We start from the raw sequence: 22,333 nt of genomic DNA, 5'->3' as shown, positions 1-22,333 counted from the left end.
TTGAGATTGTGTGAGTGCATGCCTGTGTGTATTTTTTAGATCTAGGGCATACATATACAGTATTTGGTAGCTATTATCGAGCCAGGAATATACTGAAGAGATAGTTCAATCTGTTTAATATATGCCTGGGCTTTTTGATGTTCAGTATACAAAATATTAATACGTTGGTAGTACTCAAAATATATTGTAGACATAATATATATTTTGTAGACACTAAATGCATTTCTGACAGCATGCTTTAGAATGGCAGGCATTGGGTATTTGGAGGTTTATGGTCTCATACAACAATGCTGTGCAAGCTGCTTTAGAGTTACTTGAAATGTATTATTTATTTGGCCCACAAACTCTATTGCGAGTGCCTAGATGTTAGTGATTCTGTGCAACTCAATTTTTCCTGAATAACCAAGCATTACATATTTAAAATTTATAAAGACTGATCAATTTTTATCTAAAACTAGTCGACAATCATATGTTAGTTCGTTAACTAGTCTGGTTAATATATTAATATTGGTACAGCCCTTATTTGTTTTTTGTTTTTTTGTTTAATACAAATTTAGCATCTTATAAGCAATAAATGTTATAATTAATATAAGGTTGTGTGTGGTATTGGCTATACACTTACATATGTAATGTGTGTACCATAACCCTGCATGTAATATAACTAAACAGATTCATCAATGAAAATTTGCCTGTTCAGTTCATTTAAGATGAAGACTGTATTTTAAAGAGCAGGTAAGGGGGGTGGGGGAGAGGAGAGGAGAGCCAGATTCACAAATTGCATCTTCAGGGGTAAAATGTCATTGTTTTTTGATTGGACCAATGTCATTCTCTGGTAAACATAAACACAAGGGAAAAATAAGCTTTCATACATATAAACTTCAGCTTGGATAAGCACGCCAGAATTGGTCTACATATAATGTGTGCTGTGTTTCCCTGCCTTTCTAGATTTTTAAACTGTGACAAGACCTTTTTCACCACAAAGGGAGGAGTGCATGGTTTGATGCTCACGTGAAAGTGTTCAGCAAACTGTAAGAAAATCTCTCCCTTGTGTGTTGAAGTCCGTTTTTCTTGTTGAACTGGAAACTGGAAGCGTTATACAGCTTCACACTAATTGCTGTCCACAGGCTAAATTAGGTCTGTGGGTTGACGAACAATAGATACTTTAAAACGAGTTTGTAAGCCTTTACAATGGTGGCGCTGTGTACATTACGCATAATGTCGTGTTTTTAAGTTGGATTTGTGTGATGAGCGAGAGGACACAAGCGGAGTTGTTGTTTGAGTTGTTGCGCCCGCGGGCAGGCGCGAGGGAGAGAAATCGCGTAGAATCGGCGTCCGTGTCAATACACGCCCGGAGGATTTATGGCAGAGCGGTGATTATGCCTGTCTTTCACAGCGCCGCCGTTGCACCTGTGTGAACTCCTGAACAGGCGCTCGGTTCAGTCCTTCTCAGTCTCCAGCATGACGCGAAACAACCGTAGGACTTAAAGAACCGGACAGTAAGAGGCGTTTGCCGCATGAAACGCCAGTCTAAAGATGCTTTACAGACAAACAGAAGGAACATTTAGAAAGACACACGGCTGGGTTATAGGCTTAGAAATGTTTCAGAAAACCGTTAAAAGAAGGGCCACAGAACCAGACAGAATTCAAAGCTTCGTGGATCCCATTATTAGGGCAACGTTGCCATTTAGTGGTCAAATGCTGCATAACAGCTGCAGCAGCAGACAGTGCTGATGAAGAAACTGTGGTGGCGCGGGTGTGTGTGTGTGTGTGTTTTTCTTTTTTAGCAATTGGCTGTGTGACTAGAAATTGAAAATGGAGGCTATGTGCTTGTTTGTCCACTTTTTAATAAGGAGTGTGGATATGATTACCCTCCAGTTCATTGTCTTCAAAGAATGGGCACTATCCTTCTGTATACTAGGCCAAGCGGGGGACTCGGGGGGGGGGGGGGGGGTGGTTGTAGTTAGGGGGTTTCGGGAAATCCTGTTCAGGCGAGAGAACAATGTCGGTGCAGCTGCTGGGGCTCGTCTTGTTTGGGGTGGGGGGGTAGCATCACGAGGTTCTCCGCACACGCAGCTTGAATGTGTTGCTGCTTTTCCATCACGTTCATTATATTTTTAGCTTTTCGTCTCGTCCCTTTTCTGAAACAACTGCCGGCAGAATTCCAGCGTAGGAGCAAAGGCGTGTATTTCGTGGGTTTCACGTTGCATGCGCTTCCATAAGCCGCTACTCGTGTAAATGGTGAACGGACTGCATTTCTATAGCGCTTTTATCCAAAGCGCTTTACAACTGGTTGCCTCGCATTCACCAGAGCAATTAGGGGTTAGGGGCGGCTTGCTCAGGGACACTTCGACAAGCCCAGGGGCGGGGGATCGAACCGTCAACCCTCCGACTGCCTTACCTCCTGAGCTATGTCGTGTGCAGCTGTGGCAGCGCTTCCTTGCGACGGAACAGTGTGAAAATGGAAGCGAGTGTTCCTGTTGAATGAGACGATGTCGTGGTCCAGATGGAAATATCTGGCCCGGTCAGCCGCGGAAATGAGGGCAGAGAGCAGCCATTTGTCAGATGCAGAGAGCTCATGCTGGATGACAGGTTTTGACCCGTAATTGCTTGGAAAAGCATCTGTGTCATCATTATCCATGCAGCCCTGGTCTTAATTTAAAGGAGAACTCGACCAAAAATAACTCACAACTTTAAGAATTGATGTTCTTTGTCTTTAAAACATGTCCCTGCTTGCTTTTTTTGTCTTGTTTTCTAAAAGAACAGACAGTCCACCTTTTTATTATTTATTTTTTTATTTTTTTAGCAGTAGTAGTTAATGGAAGTAGTAGGTGGTGGTGGTAGGTAGCAGTAGTGGTTGTAGTAGGTAGTAGTGAGTAGTAGATGATAGTATTGAGTAGTAGTAGTTTGTAGTAGTTAGTAGTGAGTAGCAGTAGTTAGTAGAAGAATGGCATCGGTGTTGTCTTATTCAGGCTGGCAGACAGGGCAGCTGGTCACATGAAGAAGGGATCGCAGCTCACAGGGTGCGATGGTTGGGATCAAATGCCCGGATGGACTTGTGCACAGCCTTTAGAATCAGGTGCTCTGCACAATGCCCAGCTCTACAGGCCTCGTCTGCTTTTACGTCAGTGTTGAATCCCAGTGTTCCAGAACCTGTGTGTGCTCCTGGTGTTTATGCTTCACGGGGAAAAGCTTTGCGTGAACGCTCGTGCAATCTGCACGGCTCAACTGGTTCTCCGTCCTGACCTCAGCTGGCTGTGTTTCAAATCTCGGGCATAACCAAACTATTATGTCACTCGTTGCTTACCCAGGATCAAAAGGATTAAATGCAATTTTTTTTTGGTTTTTTCACAGAGGTGTGTTGAGTGTAACATTCCGGGTATTTTAGATTGCCTGTCACATGATTCATTCCATTTCCTTTTCCTGTCCCCTGTGCTTTGAAAAATGGCAGTTCCAGGAGCTCTGTGGCCGAAGTTAGATTCTTCCTCCCATGACAGCCAGTGACATGTTATTGTACTGATTGTACAGTACCCTTTTATTTCCTGGTGGAAAAAAAAAAAAAAAAACACTTGTGCAATAACAAGATGGCTGAATAATGCAAATACAGCTTGCAACACCTGTGAGCTCCAGTACACTCCTTTATTGTGCAAAACCGTCAAAGTTTTTTTTTTTTGGACCCTTTGGGATCTTCATCAGGTCTCAGGTAAACGGAACAATCTTGTCAGTTTTTCAGAAGAAAGGTGTGTGCTGGAGTTGTGAGTGTTGTGCTTGCATTTTCCATAGCCCCCTCTGCTCAGCACCTCTGCTAATTAGGATTTGCTTTTTTTTGATAACTGAAAAGTTGCCCGTTTTCTGTTACTGACATCTATAGTTTGAAACCTGGGACAGTTCAAAAGCTCCATACTAAGGAGAAGTAACAGATTGTGTTCTGGACATGCGGATTGTCCTCTTTAATTGTTGGCATATGTTTTCAATAAAGCAATGCCACAACAGACACATTCTGAGTATATTACTGAATTGAGCAGTAGTCAGGAAAAGGATTTAGAATGTATTGTGTGTGTGTGTGTCTTGGTCTGGGTGGCAGGGATAATTTTGGCATAAAGGTAATAACATGTCCTTTAACTTTTGCTTGAAAACAAACACAGTTGTTACATTTATTCTTACAAAACATCTGTGAGTTCGGAGACTGATGAAAATGTGAAATCTCCATCTTGTGTTTATAAAGAAAAACCTGACTTTCGTTTGATTTCGAGGCAGTAATGCACCCATTTAATCCAGGCCTTTGTGGAGTCTCTGCACATGGGGTTGGAGTCGCTGTTAGGATCATCGTCAGGGAGACGCACCTGTCCATAAAACTGCCATTTTATATGGATCTGATGTAGATGGACAGGACAATATTCTACAATAGTAGGATGTGGATTTCATGATGCTACGCGGGAGTAGAGAAGGTGTGAAGAAATCATAAACAAGGGCAAGTGCTGTTGGTGGAGTGCTACTCATTAATAGAAATTTTTTTTTTTTTCTTCAATACTTCTGGAGAATATTTTAGTTTTTTAGTTTCTCATATTGAAGAAAATGATTATTCTGAATGTGGTAATGCTTTTTGCAGAGATTTGTCAGCCATGGATTCTAGGATCTTGGCACACAGCTGTTGGCTGATTGCTCTGTATAATGGTTGTGTTTGTATTATTTGTGCTTTTAAAATGACATTTTAAATCAGTGAACAGATGGCTTGAAGCGCTCTGAGGAAACAGATGTGGTAATGCGTGGTGATGGTAATGAATATGCAAAATAACGTCTGTAGTCTTCAGCCCAGTCATACCCTGCGCTCCTCCTTAATGACATTGACGACAAACACAAAATTCAACATTCTGCGTTTTATTATAAAATTAACAAAATTACAAGAAGATTCAACAATTGTAAACATTTGTACCAGAACGTAGCCCCTGCATAAATAATAAATTAGACAAGTCCGACTTTGTGAGCTCTTCAGGTGACAAAGTGGGGGTCGCTGCACCTGCGCCGTTCCTTCTGCACTGTCCTCTGTCTGACGCACACCACTTTAAATTATTATTTTTTCAAACAGCGGGTAGAAGGTGAAAGTTTGATTTCGGCCGCGCGTCTTCTCGGCGCGGACGCCGAGGTGGGCCGCCCAGCTGACGGGACGTGTCCCGCGGTTAGTCTCCCGCCTTGTGAGGTCACAGGAGGCACAGCGCAGCCGGGATGTTCTCTCTGGTCGTCGGGACGTCCTGCTGCGTCTGCGTCTGCGCAAACAGCCAGTCCACCGGGTCCGTCCTGCCGTCGCATTTCAGCGCGACGCCGTCCTGGCAGACGGCGGCCCGGGGTCGGCGGACCCGGACGGCGCGGCGGGACGCGGAGGCGGGCGGCGCGTGTTTGGCGAAGAGCCGCGGCCGCTGCGTCCGCTGGACCCGGAGCGGGCCACACCCGGGGACGGCGGCCGGCTGCGCCAGCTCCTTAATCGAGTCGACGTAGTCCTCGAGGGACTGGTGCGCCTGGGCGGCGGGCCCCGCCTGGGAAACCTCCTCGTGCGTCTCGCTGATCGTGGGCAACAGACCCACGGACAAGAGCAGCCTTCTGGGCTTCATTCTGCAAGGAAACGTGGAAATATTAGGCCTAGTATGGCATCGAACGGGACTATTAACCATAACAAAACTCGACAAAAAAAACTTGAACATGGTATTTTATATATTCGTTACTGACATTAATTCTTGACATTAATTCATTTCTCTACTTTCTCTGTAATTTCTCTACTTTTTTATATACTAAAGGCACATTTAATTAAAAATTAAAACACATGATGAAGGTATATTAAAGATAAGTGCTTCAGTACTTTGGTCCCATAATGGCGCTTGACTCATTAAAACATTCATCAGAAATTGCGACCGAAAGCTCTCAAAGTGTTCATAAATAGATAAGTAAACACACAAAACATCGCGTGGAAAAAGTGCTCAAATGTGGAGAAGCCTCACCTGTTTTGCGTTTGGAGGTGATGGTCGGTGGACTCGGTGCAGTAAAGCAGTAATGACCTCGGAGCGCAGAGAGAGCTGTCGGCGGTTGGAAGCTGTCGAGCCGTGTGAGGGACCCGAGTGCGCGGCGGCGCCTTTTTATACCGCAGCGGTGTTAGCGCCGCGCGAGCCAAGGCTAGCCGCGCTAAATATAGCACCGCGCCGACCTCGCTCCCCTCCGCAGGAAGCGTGTGTGTGTGTGTGTGTGCGCGGCTGCGGGTGAGCAGGAAGCGCTGGTGCGGCAGCCGATCAAGGTTCACCGCACCAGCTGCCCCAGTGTTTACGCTGCTTTGACAATGGATTCCGTCTTCTCTCGAGGTGCTGCCTCATCCCAAACACGAAGAATTCTTCTTTTTTTTTCTTTTTCTTCATGGGATCGAATTTGTTGTGATGAGCTTAGGGTTTTTCCTTGTACTGCACATTTGTTATAGTTCAGGATACATAGTGTAGTTTAAAGGTGTGGGAGCTGGGCTGTGGGTCGTGGTGTGAAAAGAAGCAGATTGGAGGACACCACATGTTTTTGGGGGAGAACTGTGGATGTCTACGCTTCGGAATCAGCTGCAGGGTTCGTTCATGAACGCAGCTGAGGTTACAAATAGTCAGACATTTCAAATTATGGTGGGAGTTGGACATGTTAGGGCCTCCCCCACTGGACACCAATATTAAAACATAAAAAACATAACTAAAAGTTAGTTATGTTGAAGTTAAATGATGATTTCACCCAAATGAAGAGACATCAGGGCAGAAGTATTACTCTTTAGTGAGTGAAAGTGAATGAAGCCTTAAATAAATCCATACTGGAGAGTAATTATTACTTTTAAATGAAGACGTGTCAGTGCAGAATTATATAAAGTGATATCAGGGCTGCAGCACTGCCAGGGTTCTGAGACATCCTCGTCTGCTTTTGGCTTTCCTTTCCAAGCCCGTGAGGACCTGCACGTGGAGCAGAATAAACGCCAGATGGGATAAGAGCGGTGAGACCGGTTACAAGCGGCTATTTTTGGCCCCTTTTGTGTTTTGGTGGTGTTTTTTTTTTTTATCTAACGTGCCGCGCAGGCATATTTTTATCTCCAAGCAACCGTGGCGGTCAGACGGGGCTGTATCCTGGGAACGGAAGAGAAACCTGTCCGACCGGCCGAGCACATTCCTGATTGGTTTAGGGACCCGCATCTCCTGGAAAAAAACGCAGCTTGGACACAGCATTCCTCCCTGTTCCCATCCGCTAGGGCGGCGGCGGTGGTGGTGTTTTTTTTTTCTTCTTTTCCCCTCGTCAATCCTGATTTATCCAGTCTGAGCCAGAGCCAGAGGCAGTGGGATTTGGGTGCGAGTGACTGCTGGTGGTAGGAGAGAGAATGTTCAGCAGTGAAGCCAGAGACTAGTGGCCTCCTGAGGTGTGCTGGGAAATCAGTGTCCCCCCCCCCCCAATGACACCCTGGGAATGGGGTCAGCTAGGTACCCCTGAAATGACTACAGAGATGAGGGTGGCATCTCCCCATAAAATGTATATCGGCTAATTTTGCTTCCACTCAATGAGAATGAAAACCAGCCAAATGTACACGTGCAGACCCAGGAACACTCAAAGAAAATATGCCAACACAGCACATGCAAAATGTAAATGAATCGAATGGAAAATAAGTAATATACAAAGTGTTGTTTCATTATAAAAGTATAGCATGTCTGAAAGACTGCTGAATATTTTACAGAAGGTATTAATAAATGTAAAAATTGGACTAATGTAACATCCGCAAAGATGTGGTAAAGGCTGAAGTAGACTAATAACGAATTAAATGTGTGCCTTTACCTACAGTTTATGGTTCATAAAGAACACTGTGAATACAGTTACTACACATTAGGAGTAACTAAGTCTTACTAAGAGTTAAGTGTTGAAGTGCCCAGGGAATGTTTTCAAGAATGAGTAATGACAACTCCATTTTCACAGTAGACTAGAGGATTGTGGAATTTGCTTGAGCGTAAGACAGCCCAAAGTTCTGGACTTACAAACCATGAAAAGGCTTCATAAAGTACACTGTGAATACAGTTACTACACATTAGGAGTAACTAAGTCTTACTAAGAGTTAAGTGTTGAAGTGCCCAGGGAAAGTTTTCCCAGTAACTCCATTTTCACAGTAGACTAGAGGATTGTGGGATTTGCTTGAGGGTAAGACACCCCAAAGTTCTGGACTTACAAACCGTGAAAAGGCTTTCAAATTGCCTTCACGTCTCTGTAAAGCAACTTGACTGACTAACACAAAGAAAGCACCAAACTGAAGGTTCCCTTACCGTGGAATCTAATATGGCTGCCACAGCACTGTTATCTTGCCCTTTATGGAAGCGGCGCTGGTAAGGAAGAGAAGTGGTTAAATTAAAGAACGATGGACTGGGTTGGGCCACATTTTATTGTTGAGCTGCCAGGTGCTCAGCTCTGTGCTTCGAAAATAGAGTTTTCCGTCTCTCTGCCACTGAAGCTGAAGCATTCCAGTTTGATGAATCACTTGAATTTATGAAGGGGCGTGGCCAAAGGCCTCGCCAACATGGGTATGGCAGCTGTCATTCGGTGATTTAATATTTAATATAGCTTCAGAAACCCAAGGAATAAACCGGAACGTTCCGTGGTTAGGAGAAGGGGGTTGTGCACAAACTAACTGTCTGTTGCGTTTCTATAGTCTGTGGTTTGGCACAGAAGAACTACACACATAAAAGTCTGATATGGCAACTGTGCCGTGTGATCTGACACAGTGGTTCTCAAGCTCGGTCCTGGAGTTACCCCTGTGTACGCTGGTTTTGTTCCAGCCACAATTGAAATTCCCGAATTTCAACAAGTTGTTAATTTTTCCTAATTCGTGTTTAGAGGGATTATTTAACCACTTAAGTCACATTATGTCAGAAATAGCTGTGTGTGCCATGAAGAATAAAATTCCCATGTTCATATTGTGCTTATTGTGCTGCACTGCAAACAGTTACATAAAAAGGTAAATTATTCACACGGGCACTCCAGGACCGTGGCTACTGGTGTAACAAAAGCACTGATTCTCAGGGATCTTCCCCACAATTGTGTGTCCTTTAATACATGTAATTACCAGGATTCATGACCTTTTGTAAGGTAGTGGAAAACTTGTGAACAGAGAATGTGAGGATATGAAATGGTTTTATGTGATAATTACATTAAGCGGTTGGCCGGCTTGGCCTACATCGCTGGTGTTTGTATATTTCACGTGAATGCTCTGGGTTGTTCTTGCGATAGAAGTCACTCTGGATTACATTTATTTGGCAGATGCTTTTATCTAAAGCGACGTACAATAAGTGCATACTAAGGGTCATTGGAACAAATACAAAACGCAGGTCCGACATACAGTACTCTTTATGTAGTTATTCATTACCAAGAACACAAAGTCCAGTTCACACAGTGAATATTACTCTGACCTAACCTAAGTCAGGCTAGTGGGCGTTACGGGCTACAACATCAGGACGATGATACCAAGTACATCACGGATGAGATGACAGCGTGGATGAGAGGCGTGCGCTCTGTGATCGTGATGTAATGCCTGCGCCCTGGCCTGCGTACGTGCCTGGCCCGTGCCGTTTAGCCGCGTGCGGCGCTGACTCACACCGCTCTCTCCGAGGAGGCTGGGACGTGACCTCTGTCCGCAGGTTGACTAGGGCCTGGCCCTTCCCGTGTTTCCGCCAAACCCCGCCATGTTCGAAGGCAGCGGGAACACAGAACCCTCCTGACTGCCTCGGAGCACGTACGCTCGCTCCCGCCCCCCCCCCCACCCCCCATCCCCTCCGCAGGCCTGCAGGATTTCCTCCCCCCCCCCACACCGTGATACGAGAATTAAGTTATACTTCTTTTTTTTCTATGGCTGCAGGAAGAGGGCGAATTAATCATCGAGGGCCTGCTCAACATCTCCTGGGGTCTGAAGCGACCAATCAGACTGCAGATGCAGGACGACTACGAGCGAATCCGCTTCTCTGTCGTGGGACCGTGGAGGCTCGATTCCCAGGAGACCAACAGGTGGGCACGGTACCAAGCATTCTGGTCCCTCAACCCGGCCCACCCCACTCCCGCCCCGCCCTGTCCTGTTCTGCCGCTTGGCTCTGTCATAATCTGTTTCTCTCATCATCTCTCCTCCACAGCTTATTAGACCACTTGCACTTCTTGAACTGTGAACAAGCATTTCCTGAGTACATTGTGCACGTGCAGGGAAGGGCAGGGTGGGATTCAGGGGTGGGGTAGGCCCAGGGTGGGGAAGGTAAACAAGCCCGCATCCTGGCACTGTGCCGTACGGGATGGGACAGGTACCGTAATCACTTACGAATTTTCACACAGTTAGGGTCGGGTGGGTAATCGACTACATTCTCTGGCACCCTGGTTTTATTAGGTGGGATGTGTGACAATCAGCATTTTTTTTAAACGCCTTGGAAGAGTAGCCGGTTTGAATTTTTTTTTCCAACATTCCAAGCCATTGTTCTAGAACTCCATCACTATAAATTACCAGCAGTGATTGTTACATCAGCATTAGAATGTTCAGTTAAGAACATTCTAATCACATATTTGTGATCTCGCACCTTATCGGGCTAAAAATGTGCCCTTTTCTTGAAAATTTGCAATGTGCAGTTGTTCTCCAGTCACACTCATTGTTGCAACATCTGCTATCAATTTGGGAGAGAGCAGGTCAGCTTGTACTGTCCTTTAAAATACTGAAGCTGCTGCTCCCTGTCTCGCTGCAGTCCACAACCTGTGCTCACACAGGCCAGTTCAGAGTAGGACACACACACACAGCTTGAGTAAGTGAATTGTTTTGTGGAGACTGGATTGTTCAGCGGTACTGAGTCGCTGCCTCATTTGGCAACATTACAGATGATTTATGTAGGGTCATGGATTATCCAACACAAAGTCCTACTCTGTTAATTGTTTTGTACCATAAAATACTGTGGTTGCTTTTTTCCTCGCAATACATATTTTTAAAACTACATTGCTGTTAAATCAATTTATCATCTACCTACTTCCAGTGTATAGCAGTATATATTTCTGTGGAACATACTGCAATATATAATGGGAGGCCGCACTTCACGGAATGGCGGACGGTCGCGCGCGTAGCTTCTGGCCCGCGCCGATCGGAAAACGTGAGCGACCGCTCCGTCTCTCCTCGGCCTCGTGTGATCATGGAAAATATTAATCTGCGATAAGCGCCCTGCTGGATTAGCAGTGCAGATCTCTGCGCTGTAAACAGAATCGTTAAGCTGCGGAAACGTGTTGGTCACTGACGAGGTGGAATACCTGGTCCTGGATTTACCCATCAAAATAATGCACAATTACATTAGTCAGAACACCCCATACTCAAAACTAGAGTCTAAATTAGCAGATAAAGAATGCCCATTTTTTTGGTTGTGGAGAGTCAATTGTCTTAAAATTGGCCTTTATCGCTAAATGAAGAATTCATTTTTGGCAAAAGTTGAAATATAAAAGGGCTATATAAATATAAATATATGAAAGGGCTATATTTTTGCACTTTTGTCAGAATGTCACCTGTTGAACTGAGCCATTCATTGTAGACCAAGGACAGGCAGCAGCCAAAAACTTCTGTTGTGCATTTAAGAGTATTAGGGGGGTTTAGTTTTCTCTGAATTCTGGGGTCATTAATTAAATAGAAGGCTTATGTGTTTACATGTACTAGTAGTTAAAACAAATAGTATTGTCTGGATGTACATATCCTGGTATTTTATTTGCTATATATATGTATATCATACATAAGTACATAATGGTACTAGACTATTTACGTTCTGTCTTTTTTTTACAGAATGGAAAAGACTCAGAAAGTTTTGCAAAAGCAGACCTCATTAGAATCGAACAACAATTTCTATGAAAAAGCCTCTCCACCTACTCAAGCATGTAAGTACACAGATGGCATAACTACATTTTTCAGAAAGGAAAACACCTTTGCATTAAAACCTTGAATGCCTCTGGAAATATTATACATTAATCTGATAAAATTACTGACCAGTGGTCAGGGAAGTGTAGATGGGGGTGGGGGTTGTTATGTGTAATACAGTTTTTTAAGATTATTTAGCAAATTAGCTACATTATCTGTGCGTGGCAGCCCTGTAGCAACCAGAATTTGGGAAGATAGTCATCAGAGCACTATGTACGGGACAAAGGACAATCTGTCGGGTACAGACAATTTTTTTTGACTGATACACAGGATGTCCCCGCTAATGCAGGAGTGCTGGTAACCCTCTCTGGAGTGTGTGTGTCTGTGTGTGTCTGTGTGTGTCTGTGTGTGTGTGTGTGTGTGTGTGTGTGTGTGTGTAGGTGTGTCTGCGTCTGTGTGTGTGTGTGTGTGTGTGTCTGTGTATGTGTGTGTGTGTGTCTGTGTGTGTGTGTGTGTGTGTGTCTGCGTCTGTGTGTGTGTGTGTGTGTGTGTGTGTGTGTGTGTGTGTGTGTGTGTGTGTGTGTCTGCGTCTGTGTCTGAATGTGTGTGTGTATGTGTGTGTGTGTGTCTGTGTCTGTGTCTCGCCGGGCCCCGTGAGGATTAAGGACTTCCAGGACGTGCTGCCGCGTGCTTCTCACCTCCTCTGGTGGACGGGGGGACTGTCCTGGCGCGCTCCTCAGTGTTCGGTCCTGCTTTTAATCTGCCCTGCACCTGACCCCCAACTCCCCCCCCCCCTCCAAACACGCCGCTGGGAATCACAGAATTAAAGCAGAATTACCTTCGGATCAGATCTATCTTTGTCTGTCTCTCTGAGAGGACAGTCTTTCCATCCCGTGGGCCTCCCGCGACCGCAACACTAAAGGTGAAGCCGCACGCCCTCACCTGGCATCGCTCTCGCCTCCCGCAGTCGGCCGCTTGTGGGCCAATTACGGTTTTTAAATGGGGGACAAATTACACGTCTGATCTTTAATCTGACTGTTCATTACACCACGTTCCCTGACCCTCCGGATTACAGATTCGCTTTTCGTCTGAGGATGCGTGGCTTCACCCTAAGGCATGATAACCGGTCACCTGGGCTCCTGGGTCTGAATTGATTGAGGCTAGCAGGGTGAAAATAAAGCCTACCGTGTCTGAGCTGGTTGGTCCCTGGCATACATTACATTACATTACATTAGGCATTTAGCAGACGCTCTTATCCAGAGCCACTACACAACTTTTTACATAGCATTTTACATTGTATCCATTTATACAGCTGGATATATACTGAAGCAATGCAGGTTAAGTACCTTGCTCAAGGGTACAACGGCAGTGTCCTTACCCGGGAATCGAACCTACGACCTTTCGGTTACAAGCCCAGTTCCTTACCCACTGTGCTACACTCCGTCCTACCTGTAGCTGTTATGTTTAAATGCTGATCCCAGACGGTAAGTGTGTTGAGATCTTTTAGGATTTGACCTTCAGGGTTCCAGGACCCTGCGAGGTAGAGGTTGGACAGACAGCAGATTTGAACCGTGGTCTGGGGGGGGGGGGGGGTGTCACGTGACCTTGTTGCACAGCGACGTGGTCATGTGACGGCGGGGCTTGTCGCTCGGCAGACTCGGACGTCGGCAGCTCGGAGGAGGAAGCGCCGCAGCTGATGAGAACGCAGAGCGACGCCAGCGTCATGGACGTCCAGAGGAGGTCCAAACTGCGAAGCTCCGCCCACCTGCAGCGGCTCAAGCGCCATCGCTTCTCCATCAACGGACATTTCTACAACCACAAGGTACCGCCATTAACTGACATTACCGCCATTAACTGACATTACTGCCATTAACTGACATTTCTACAACCACAAGGTACCGCCATTAACTGACATTACCGCCATTAACTGACATTTCTACAACCACAAGGTACCGCCATTAACTGACAATACCGCCATTAACTGACATTTATACAACCACAAGGCTGCGGCTCGGCCTCCTGCGTATCCACTCTTAATTTTTTTTTGTGATCACGGGGCTAAGGTGAGGGCCCAGTCTGTGCCAGCTGCTGCTCTGCCAGCTCCAGAAGAGGGGGGGTGGGAGGGGCGAGGGGGGCGAGGGGGGAGGGTGTTTATGCAGACGGCCGCAGCGCGCTGAAACAGAGAAGACTGTTTCCTGTGTAGGTGTTGCCTCGTTGCACTCGGAGCAACACAATGGCCTGTCACCTGCTTCTCTCGTTAATGGCCCTGGAGGTCATCGGCCCCACTGCTCAGGGGTGGAAAGGTCCTGCAACACTCGCAAAGAGCCCACGGAGTGCAGAGGAAGCCCACATTCCCCATCAGCATGTAGCCAGTGGTGAAAAGTTCACAAGTGTGGCACATACAGTACACTGGCAGCCATGGAGATGTAAAAAAAAATCACAGCACCTCCTGTGGTCAACCGGCCAACTGCAGCCTGTCATCTGCCAGCTGCGCACGCGGCGTAGTCTTCCAGCGCGATGACTGCGCAGCTGAGCTAGTGGACCGCGGAATGAAAAGAAGCAGAGCTGGCAGACCGTATGGCTTTATCATTCCAAATCACAAAGAAACACAAGCACCATTTATAAATGCATATGAAATAGCTGTCAGGTGAACTGCTGACATTGATATTTCAGGATTTTTTTTTCTGAAAACATTAAATTAATTTCAGGCTCAGCTTAGATGGATAGATGGATATTTTAAATGATGATTTTGTTATAAACTGGACTGTTTTTTTTGCAGAACAACCGTAGAATGAGGTTGGGTCAAAAGCCTCAAACTTTATTTGGGTAAAATTCAGTTGTCGTAAACAACCACAGTTTGAGTCCTGGTTCATTTGTCATGTCATGTTAGAATATAAAATAAATCAAATAAAGAGCCTGTGTGGTGAGATTGTTGACACGATTCCCCCTGTTTTGTGTTTCAGACGTCAGTGTTCACCCCGGCCTATGGCTCAGTCACTAACGTCCGTGTGAACAGCTCCATGACCACTCTCCAAGTCCTCAACCTGCTCCTCAACAAATTCCGTGTGAGTGAGCTTTGTTATTTTTTATTTTATTTTATTTATTTATTTATTTTAACTTGCATTGGCTATATTGCTTATGAAGTGACGGCTGTCTCTCACATTTCATATGAGTACAGGTTGAGAATCAGTCAGACGAGTTTGCTCTCTACGTGGTTCACGAGTCTGGGGGTAGGTCTCACATTTTTAAGGTTCTATTTTAAATGACTTTATTTTAATTCATGTGCAGCTTTTCCCCACATATGATCCTGGGATTCCTGAGTGTTTAGCATTAATTAGGTCTGTGCTCTTAATTGGGCTCTATTTGACTGTATTGACAATAGGTGCATTATCCAAATCAGAATTCAGTTAATTGCAATAATTCTTTCACAACAGATTCATTGTGTTCGCATTTGAAAACGGATCAGAGTAAAAATGTTTTTTGGATGTGTATTAAACTATGCCAAATAAACAAATTAGTACACTGATTAGTTATGACACATCAGTGTGCTTAAAATGCGAAGCCATCCAATTCAGTGATTCCCTAGGAGTGAGTTTTAGGGATGAGAACGCATTTCACTTTGCAGCTTGGATTTATCTTTCTAATAGTAATCGGTGCTTCTTGAGGAAGGCAGCAAGTTATTGATATTGTTATAGGAATTTTTATATGTAATCAAAAACCCATATTTAGCTCTAATTCAGTATTCCTGTGTTTCGTTTATGGCGTTCCGCATACATGTATAGTGACCACGTTGTTTCTCTCTGGGCGTCGAAGATGACAGCTTGTGTGCGATCTTTTTAAAAAATTTCTTGCAAAGCTCATGTATTTCCTTCATTTCATTTATCATCAGAGTAAAAAAAAAAACAGTCTTGCCAACCTGCCAACATTTGTTTATCAGTGTTAAGTGTGAATGCATTGCAGGTTTGAATTCATCCCCTGACCCTGACCACTGTGTTCTTCAGAGAGGACGAAACTGAAAGACTCAGAATATCCCTTGATAACTCGCCTCCTGCATGGGCCCTGTGAAAAAATAGCAAAGATATTCTTAATGGAAACCGACCTGGGCGAAGAAGTGACCTACGACGTGAGTACTGAGCCAGTATTGAGCGAGTGAAGTCTAAACAAGGGCTCATCCTGTAGTTTCTGCTGTGTTTCGTTTTCTCCTGAATTCTACTCGAGACATTATCTAATTTTAGAATCCTGTTGATGGCTTCCTGTTAGGGCAATATTTTCAACAATGGGTTCTGGCTCGAAGCAGGCCGTCCTGCTGTGTTTGTGAAATAGATTATTGTCATTCCCTGTCACTGATAATATATGGCCTACGTTTTTCTCTGTTTTGGTCGTGGAACACAGACACAAAGTTGAAAATGGCTGCTTGTCTCACACGTTGTTCCAGGTGGCTCAGTATATCAAGTTTGAAATGCCTGTGCTGGACAGCTTCGTACAGAAGCTGAAGGAGGAAGAAGAGAGGGAAGTTTCTAAACTGACCAGAAAGTAAGTCGCAGCAGCAACATTTTTGTACGGCTTCTTGGCTTATTGTCTGTCTGTTCTTAAAGATGTTACTTGTCCTGGAGTACTTAAGTGCCACAGTGTAGGAAGAACAAATTTTGCCCCCCTCCCACGTACAGAAGATGGGGAGGGGGGGGGGATTTACAGCGGACTCGATCTGTGCTATAGGTTGTGTTCCAAAAACCTTTACAGACTTACCATTACATTAGCTTCCTCAAGCAAAATGCCAGGTACCCACAGGTTACCTGTTATAGTGTTAGTGGGCAATGCTTTTCTCCTTGTCTAACTTATATTTAAGGCACATTTGTATGTTAAATGTGAAATAGTCACAGGCCCTCCTGTAGTACTGTGTGGCCTGTAGAGTGTAAAATAGTCACGGACTCTCCTGTAGTATTGTGTGGCCTGTAGGGTGTAAAATAGTCACAGACTCTCCTGTAGTACTGTGTGGCCTGTAGGGTGTAAAATAGTCACAGACTCTCCTGTAGTATTGTGTGGCCTGTAGGGTGTAAAATAGTCACAGACTCTCCTGTAGTACTGTGTAGCCTGTAGGGTGATTGGCTTATAGGTAAACACTCCAGTCGTGAGCCTGCCTGTGGGTGGCCTAACTCAGGCGGGACAATTTGGGGATTCCAAATCGAGGAGAATATTTTTAAAAATGTGTTTATATAAGAAATTTCTTAAAATGACATAAAACCTTTTTAAGAGATGGCTCTTCATGACCCCTGCTGGCTGCCTCCCTGACAGATACGTCACACTGAAGTCTATGATCATGCAACAGCTGGAGTACGTCTCTGAGAGTCCGGATGGTATCTGAGGACATGACCATATATGGTAAACTCGCAGTCCCAGCTCAAAACTGCCGTGAGCATGCACTGGCACTGTAGAATGGCCGCTATTCAATCCCCACCTCTTTGACGCTTTGTCCATAACTTTGACTAAATGGAATTCCGAACGTGGCAATGCGTTTCTGTTGCTTTACCTCAGAATTTTGCATTCATCAGTTTATCAGCTTGGCTATTTCTGTTGCAACAAAAATATAAAGCTCGCTAAAATCTGCTGGTTAAAGTTATGTACAAACCTCAAATCATGACAATTTAATAGCGCTGAAAGTTTTTGCTGGAAAGTTAAGATGTTGAAAAACCCACTATGATTATAATATGTTAAAGACTATCTCTGCTGCAAGGCTTGTACAGATACTATTCCCACATTGTGTCATTGGAATTGTCCTCTAAATTCACTGAATTACTTTGAGGAATACAAAGGCCTTTCCAGCGAATCCATCACATTAAAATGCAAAGGCGATAAGATACAATGTTAATATTGAAGAAAGTTAGGGATATCTGTGTCACCTTCGGTGTGAATTTTGATGCTCAAGGTCCCTTAATGCTCACCTGCTGATTTCATCACATGAACACAGAGAAGCCATTAATTATAGAAAATCAAAGCTGTGTGATACTTGCATAATTTAAAGGTAGAATATATTTAATATACTACAGATGTGAGCGAACTTGTACAGTAGCTCAGAACACTAATTTTTTTTTTTGTTTGTTTTTGATTATTTTCTTATTAGTATCTGGAGAGGTAAAATCATTTTGTAGAATAAGCCTTTATAGTTATGCTTTGGATTATAATGCACAGTGTATAAAATATGCAGATGTACATATTCTTTTTGAAGGAAGAATGTTTAATAAAGATTTATTAATGTATTTCCTATAATGTGTGTCTTTTGTGTTTGTGTTAATAATGTCCTTTGCTTATTAAATTAGAGTAATGTAAAAAATAATAATTCAGGACACAATTGAAAAAGAGGGAATTAAAAAAAAAACTTTTATTCAAAGTTAAGGACAGTTGTTGTTTGAATCAAAGCCAGTGCTTGCTTTATTTTTTCACAAATGCACAGTATGTCTCGGACTGTTTCCATTTGTTACAAAAACCAAGGTTAGGCCAAATTGGTCACATAATTGCTCACCAACAACAGAGGCTTTTATTATTGGAATAATGAGCTAACTGCTTCTCCTTATTCTCTCTGAATTGCGTGTCAACATCTCCGAGTGTATTGTTTTTTTATTTATTTATTTATTTATTTTTTATCTTGCCGGCACAAAACGTTACCATTCATTATTTCCTGTTCTTCCACAGTGGGTTCATAACAATGTTTCTGTAGAGCTGGGAGTGCTTGTAAGAGGTTCCCATGAGCTATTTCTGGGAGCTGCTTTGTAAGAGAGGTGAAATCATTTCTTGCGGCCCTGCCCTTTCTGTGTTTGACAATGGAGGGGGGTCCTGGGAAACAGAAATCGCAGAAATCGTTACTAGAAGGCGCTTTTGTTCCCAGGGAACTTTCAATCAGGGAAAGCCGCCACAATACTGGAGTTCGAATTTTCTGGGATTTAAAAAAAATAAAAAATAAAAACGATAAAAGTAGTAGTAAAACTGCTAAGAAAATAATCCCAGGTTCACCCACTTTAACAAAACATACTTTTATTTATTATTATATTTGTGTCTGTGTGCGCGCGTGTGTGTGTGTGTGTGTGTGAATGTGTGCAATGTCAATTTTAACTGAAGATGGAGGCTATGCATCAGTTTAGTTCACTTTGAGTGTGAATGTGATTATTCGTCAGTTGATTTTTCCCCACAGAATAAGGACCATCTGTTTTCTGGGCCAACATCCCCAGCCTGAGCGGTCCTGCATGTATCTGCAGCGTGATGCATCACTGCCACCCTAAAAGACCTGGGTTAGTGTGTGTGTGGAAAGGAGGAGGATAAAGGAGATTTGGAAATCACCACTTCTGAGCTTGTGTAATATGTTTAGGTTTCTGTAGAACAGGGATGTCCAATCTAAACCAAAAAGGGTTGGCGTGGGTGCAGGTTGTTGCTTTAGCCCACATTGTGGTCTTCAGTCGAGTTTTATAAGTAGAATTAGGTGATTTACTTGCTGGGCTTAAACAAAAAATCTGTACACACACCCACCATTTTCAGACACAATTAGACATCCCTGCTGCAGAAATACCTGAGCTATCCCAGCATGCAATGCTGCATGCCAATATAGGTTCAGACCGACTGCATTCTGCTGGTCACTTTCTCTCTCTTGGTACAGTTTTACATAATAAAATGCTTATTTTTTCGGTGCTACAAAACTATTTGTTTATTGGCCACATGACGCATTTTACCTTTCCACTGTACTAGGTCATGTTCTTTTGCGTAGTGTTGTTTTTTATTTATTTATTTTTTAAAGAAAACTTCAGTAAGAAAACGGGCAAATTGGGGGGGGGGGGGACAGCGCCGTCTTCTGGGCAGAAACGTTTAAAATGGAAGGGGAGGAGAACATCAATCAGAGGCGCAGCTGCCACGTTTGTTGTGGAAGGTAAGTTCACGTAAATTTGGAATGGCAGTTCTAGGCACTGTTTTTGGACAAATGTTGCAGGTGGTCCGAAAAGACGCTGGATAGTGACAAATGCGCAAAATTAGCAAACCAATATGTTGTGCAAGCTGAACCTAGAATACCGAGTTCAGTAAAATCGGACAGACTACAACCAATCCTGTGGAAAGCGTTATGATATGATATGTAGCCTACTAACTTTGTGATACATTGAATGTGCTGCAGGCATGTAATGGTAAATGGACTGCATTTTACATAGCGCTTTTATCCAAAGCGCTTTACAATCGATGCCTCTCATGCACCCATTCATGTAGACAAGTTAGTAGGGTTTGTTATGGTGACAGGGTGAATGTTGGCTATAGATCTTTCATAAATCCTAAAACCCTGATATGCATATACGCCTTACTGTAGACGAGAAATTAAACAGAATGAATACCGACCGCATTTCGCGTTAAATTGTCCATCGTGAGCCTTTGTTTTTTTTAAGTTTAGAAACTGATTTAGCTAGCTTGGCAGCTGGTATTCATCGTTGGCTAAAAAGCTAGTGAATTATGGTTTTCACAACGTGTGTATTCAACTCACAGTTGAAGAGGCACGCGCATGCGCACACACAAACCTAAATAACGTGATTTACACACAGACTGCGCAAGTGTTTACAGGGCTGTGTTAATGATTTTGACTTGTTATATTTCAATTAATGTTAATTATATGAGAACGTGGTTAAGTGGCAGTTAGTTGGACTGAAATGCAGCGGAGGACTGCTTTGGAAAAGATGCTGATCGAAGTTCATTGATGTTTTATTGCATATTAGGGCATATTGTAGGGTTATAATATCATGTAATAATGTACCTTTACCTGTGCATTTCAGGTTACTACTTAATATTTTTTCACATTATGCATGAAACAGAACTGCCTTTATTATAACCTGTAATTTAGATTTCATCCAGGTTTAGGAGATTTTTTATACCTTTATTTTGTCGTCTAGTGTATTGCAGCAGCCCTGTTATAAACTTGGTGTGCTGATTATAAAAATGTTAAGCAGAACTTCATGAAGTTGAAGTTTTATTTTTCTACACATGATTCCTTGAGTAGAATATCCCCATTATCAGGGCATTTAAGGCCTGTTCATGTAAATAAAAATTTTAAAAAGTCATCAACCAAGTAGGCAGATCATAGAAATGTTGTTCAGTATGAATTAAGATTATTATTATTATTATTATTGTAATTATTATTTTTTAAATATATATTTTAATGCATATTTTTTTTAGAATGGCTGCATTTATTTAGCTTCACAAAATTCAGCTTCTTGAGTTCAGGATTACACCAGATAGATTAATTGAATCAACCATCTCACTTGTTATGGAAATAATTGACTAACTGTCCTTGCTGTTGTGGACTGCAGTCCTAACTCAGTAACTTTGTCCTCTTTTTATTGTTTCTGGGAAAATTACCATTCTCTGGTTGTATTCTGTCATGGTTTAAACCTTTTGTTTTCTTGGAAAATGGCAAAATACATAATACATAAGTTTTTGTTGCAGATGAATGCACAATCATGTTTATAATACAGCTGTGGTGAAATAAATGAATTATGATGTGTTTTAAGCATTTTATGATCAATAAAGTGTTTTCTTGGAAAATGGCAAAAAAGATAAGGCTATAGGCTTATGTCCAAATGAGGTCAAAAGTGGCAACTCTTCCAAAATGCTCTTTTTTTGGTACAGATGGATGGGAAATCACGTTTATAACACAACTGCGATAAAACAAATGCATTATATACTGTTTTAAGCATTTTATGATCAATAAAGTGTTTTCATGGAAAAATTAAAAATGTCTGTTTTTGTTGCAGATGAATGCACAATCATGTTTATAATACAGCTGTGGTGAAATAAATGAATTATGATGTGTTTTAAGTGTTTTCTTGGAAAATGGCAAAAAACATAAGGCTATAGGCTTATGTCCAAATGAGGTCAAAAGTGGCAACTCTTCCAAAATGCTCTTTTTTTGGTACAGATGGATGGGAAATCACGTTTATAACACAACTGCGATAAAACAAATGCATTATATACTGTTTTAAGCATTTTAGGATCAATAAAGTGTTTTCATGGAAAAATTAAAAATGTCTGTTTTTGTTGCAGATGAATGCACAATCATGTTAATAATACAGCTGTGGTGAAATAAATGAATTATGATGTGTTTTAAGCATTTTTGATCAATAAAGTGTTTTCTTGGAAAATGGCAAAAAGATAAGGCTATAGGCTTATGTCCAAATGAGGTCAAAAGTGGCAACTCTTCCAAAATGCTCTTTTTTGGTACAGATGGATGGGAAATCACGTTTATAACACAACTGCGATAAAACAAATGCATTATATACTGTTTTAAGCATTTTAGGATCAATAAAGTGTTTTCATGGAAAAATTAAAAATGTCTGTTTTTGTTGCAGATGAATGCACAATCATGTTAATAATACAGCTGTGGTGAAATAAATGAATTATGATGTGTTTTAAGCATTTTATGAT

General features: G+C 42.9%; 2 protein-coding genes across 2 annotated transcripts in view; one reads left to right on the top strand and one right to left on the bottom strand.

The window, feature by feature from the left end:
* The window catches only part of rassf4a (Ras association domain family member 4a), a 39,428-nt gene extending 21,281 nt beyond the window's left edge, over positions 1-18,147 (top strand). The window contains exons 4-11 of the mRNA XM_064317207.1: positions 9,890-10,035; positions 11,822-11,913; positions 13,549-13,715; positions 14,857-14,958; positions 15,072-15,123; positions 15,895-16,016; positions 16,329-16,426; positions 17,186-18,147. Coding sequence (XP_064173277.1) covers positions 9,890-10,035; positions 11,822-11,913; positions 13,549-13,715; positions 14,857-14,958; positions 15,072-15,123; positions 15,895-16,016; positions 16,329-16,426; positions 17,186-17,255 — 849 coding nt within the window. The 3' untranslated portion in view covers positions 17,256-18,147. The remainder of the gene's footprint in view (positions 1-9,889; positions 10,036-11,821; positions 11,914-13,548; positions 13,716-14,856; positions 14,959-15,071; positions 15,124-15,894; positions 16,017-16,328; positions 16,427-17,185) is intronic.
* On the bottom strand, positions 4,860-6,070 carry LOC135244967 (protein DEPP-like). The gene has a single exon (XM_064317687.1). It carries the CDS (start codon positions 5,691-5,693, stop codon positions 5,196-5,198), a length of 498 nt encoding a protein of 165 aa, XP_064173757.1. The 5' UTR covers positions 5,694-6,070; the 3' UTR covers positions 4,860-5,195.
* Positions 18,148-22,333: the final 4,186 nt, after the last annotated feature.

Source organism: Anguilla rostrata, chromosome 18, assembly GCF_018555375.3.
Source record: "Anguilla rostrata isolate EN2019 chromosome 18, ASM1855537v3, whole genome shotgun sequence".
Lineage (NCBI taxonomy): Eukaryota > Metazoa > Chordata > Actinopteri > Anguilliformes > Anguillidae > Anguilla > Anguilla rostrata.
The sequence above is the reverse complement of the archived record's forward strand: the minus strand, read 5'-3'. Positions and strand labels throughout refer to the sequence as shown.

What these genes read in the sequence shown, in the direction of transcription:
- LOC135244967 (XM_064317687.1), bottom strand. Translation starts at nt 5,693, where the DNA reads ATGTTCAAGTTTTTTTTGTCGAGTTTTGTTATGGTTAATAGTCCCGTT.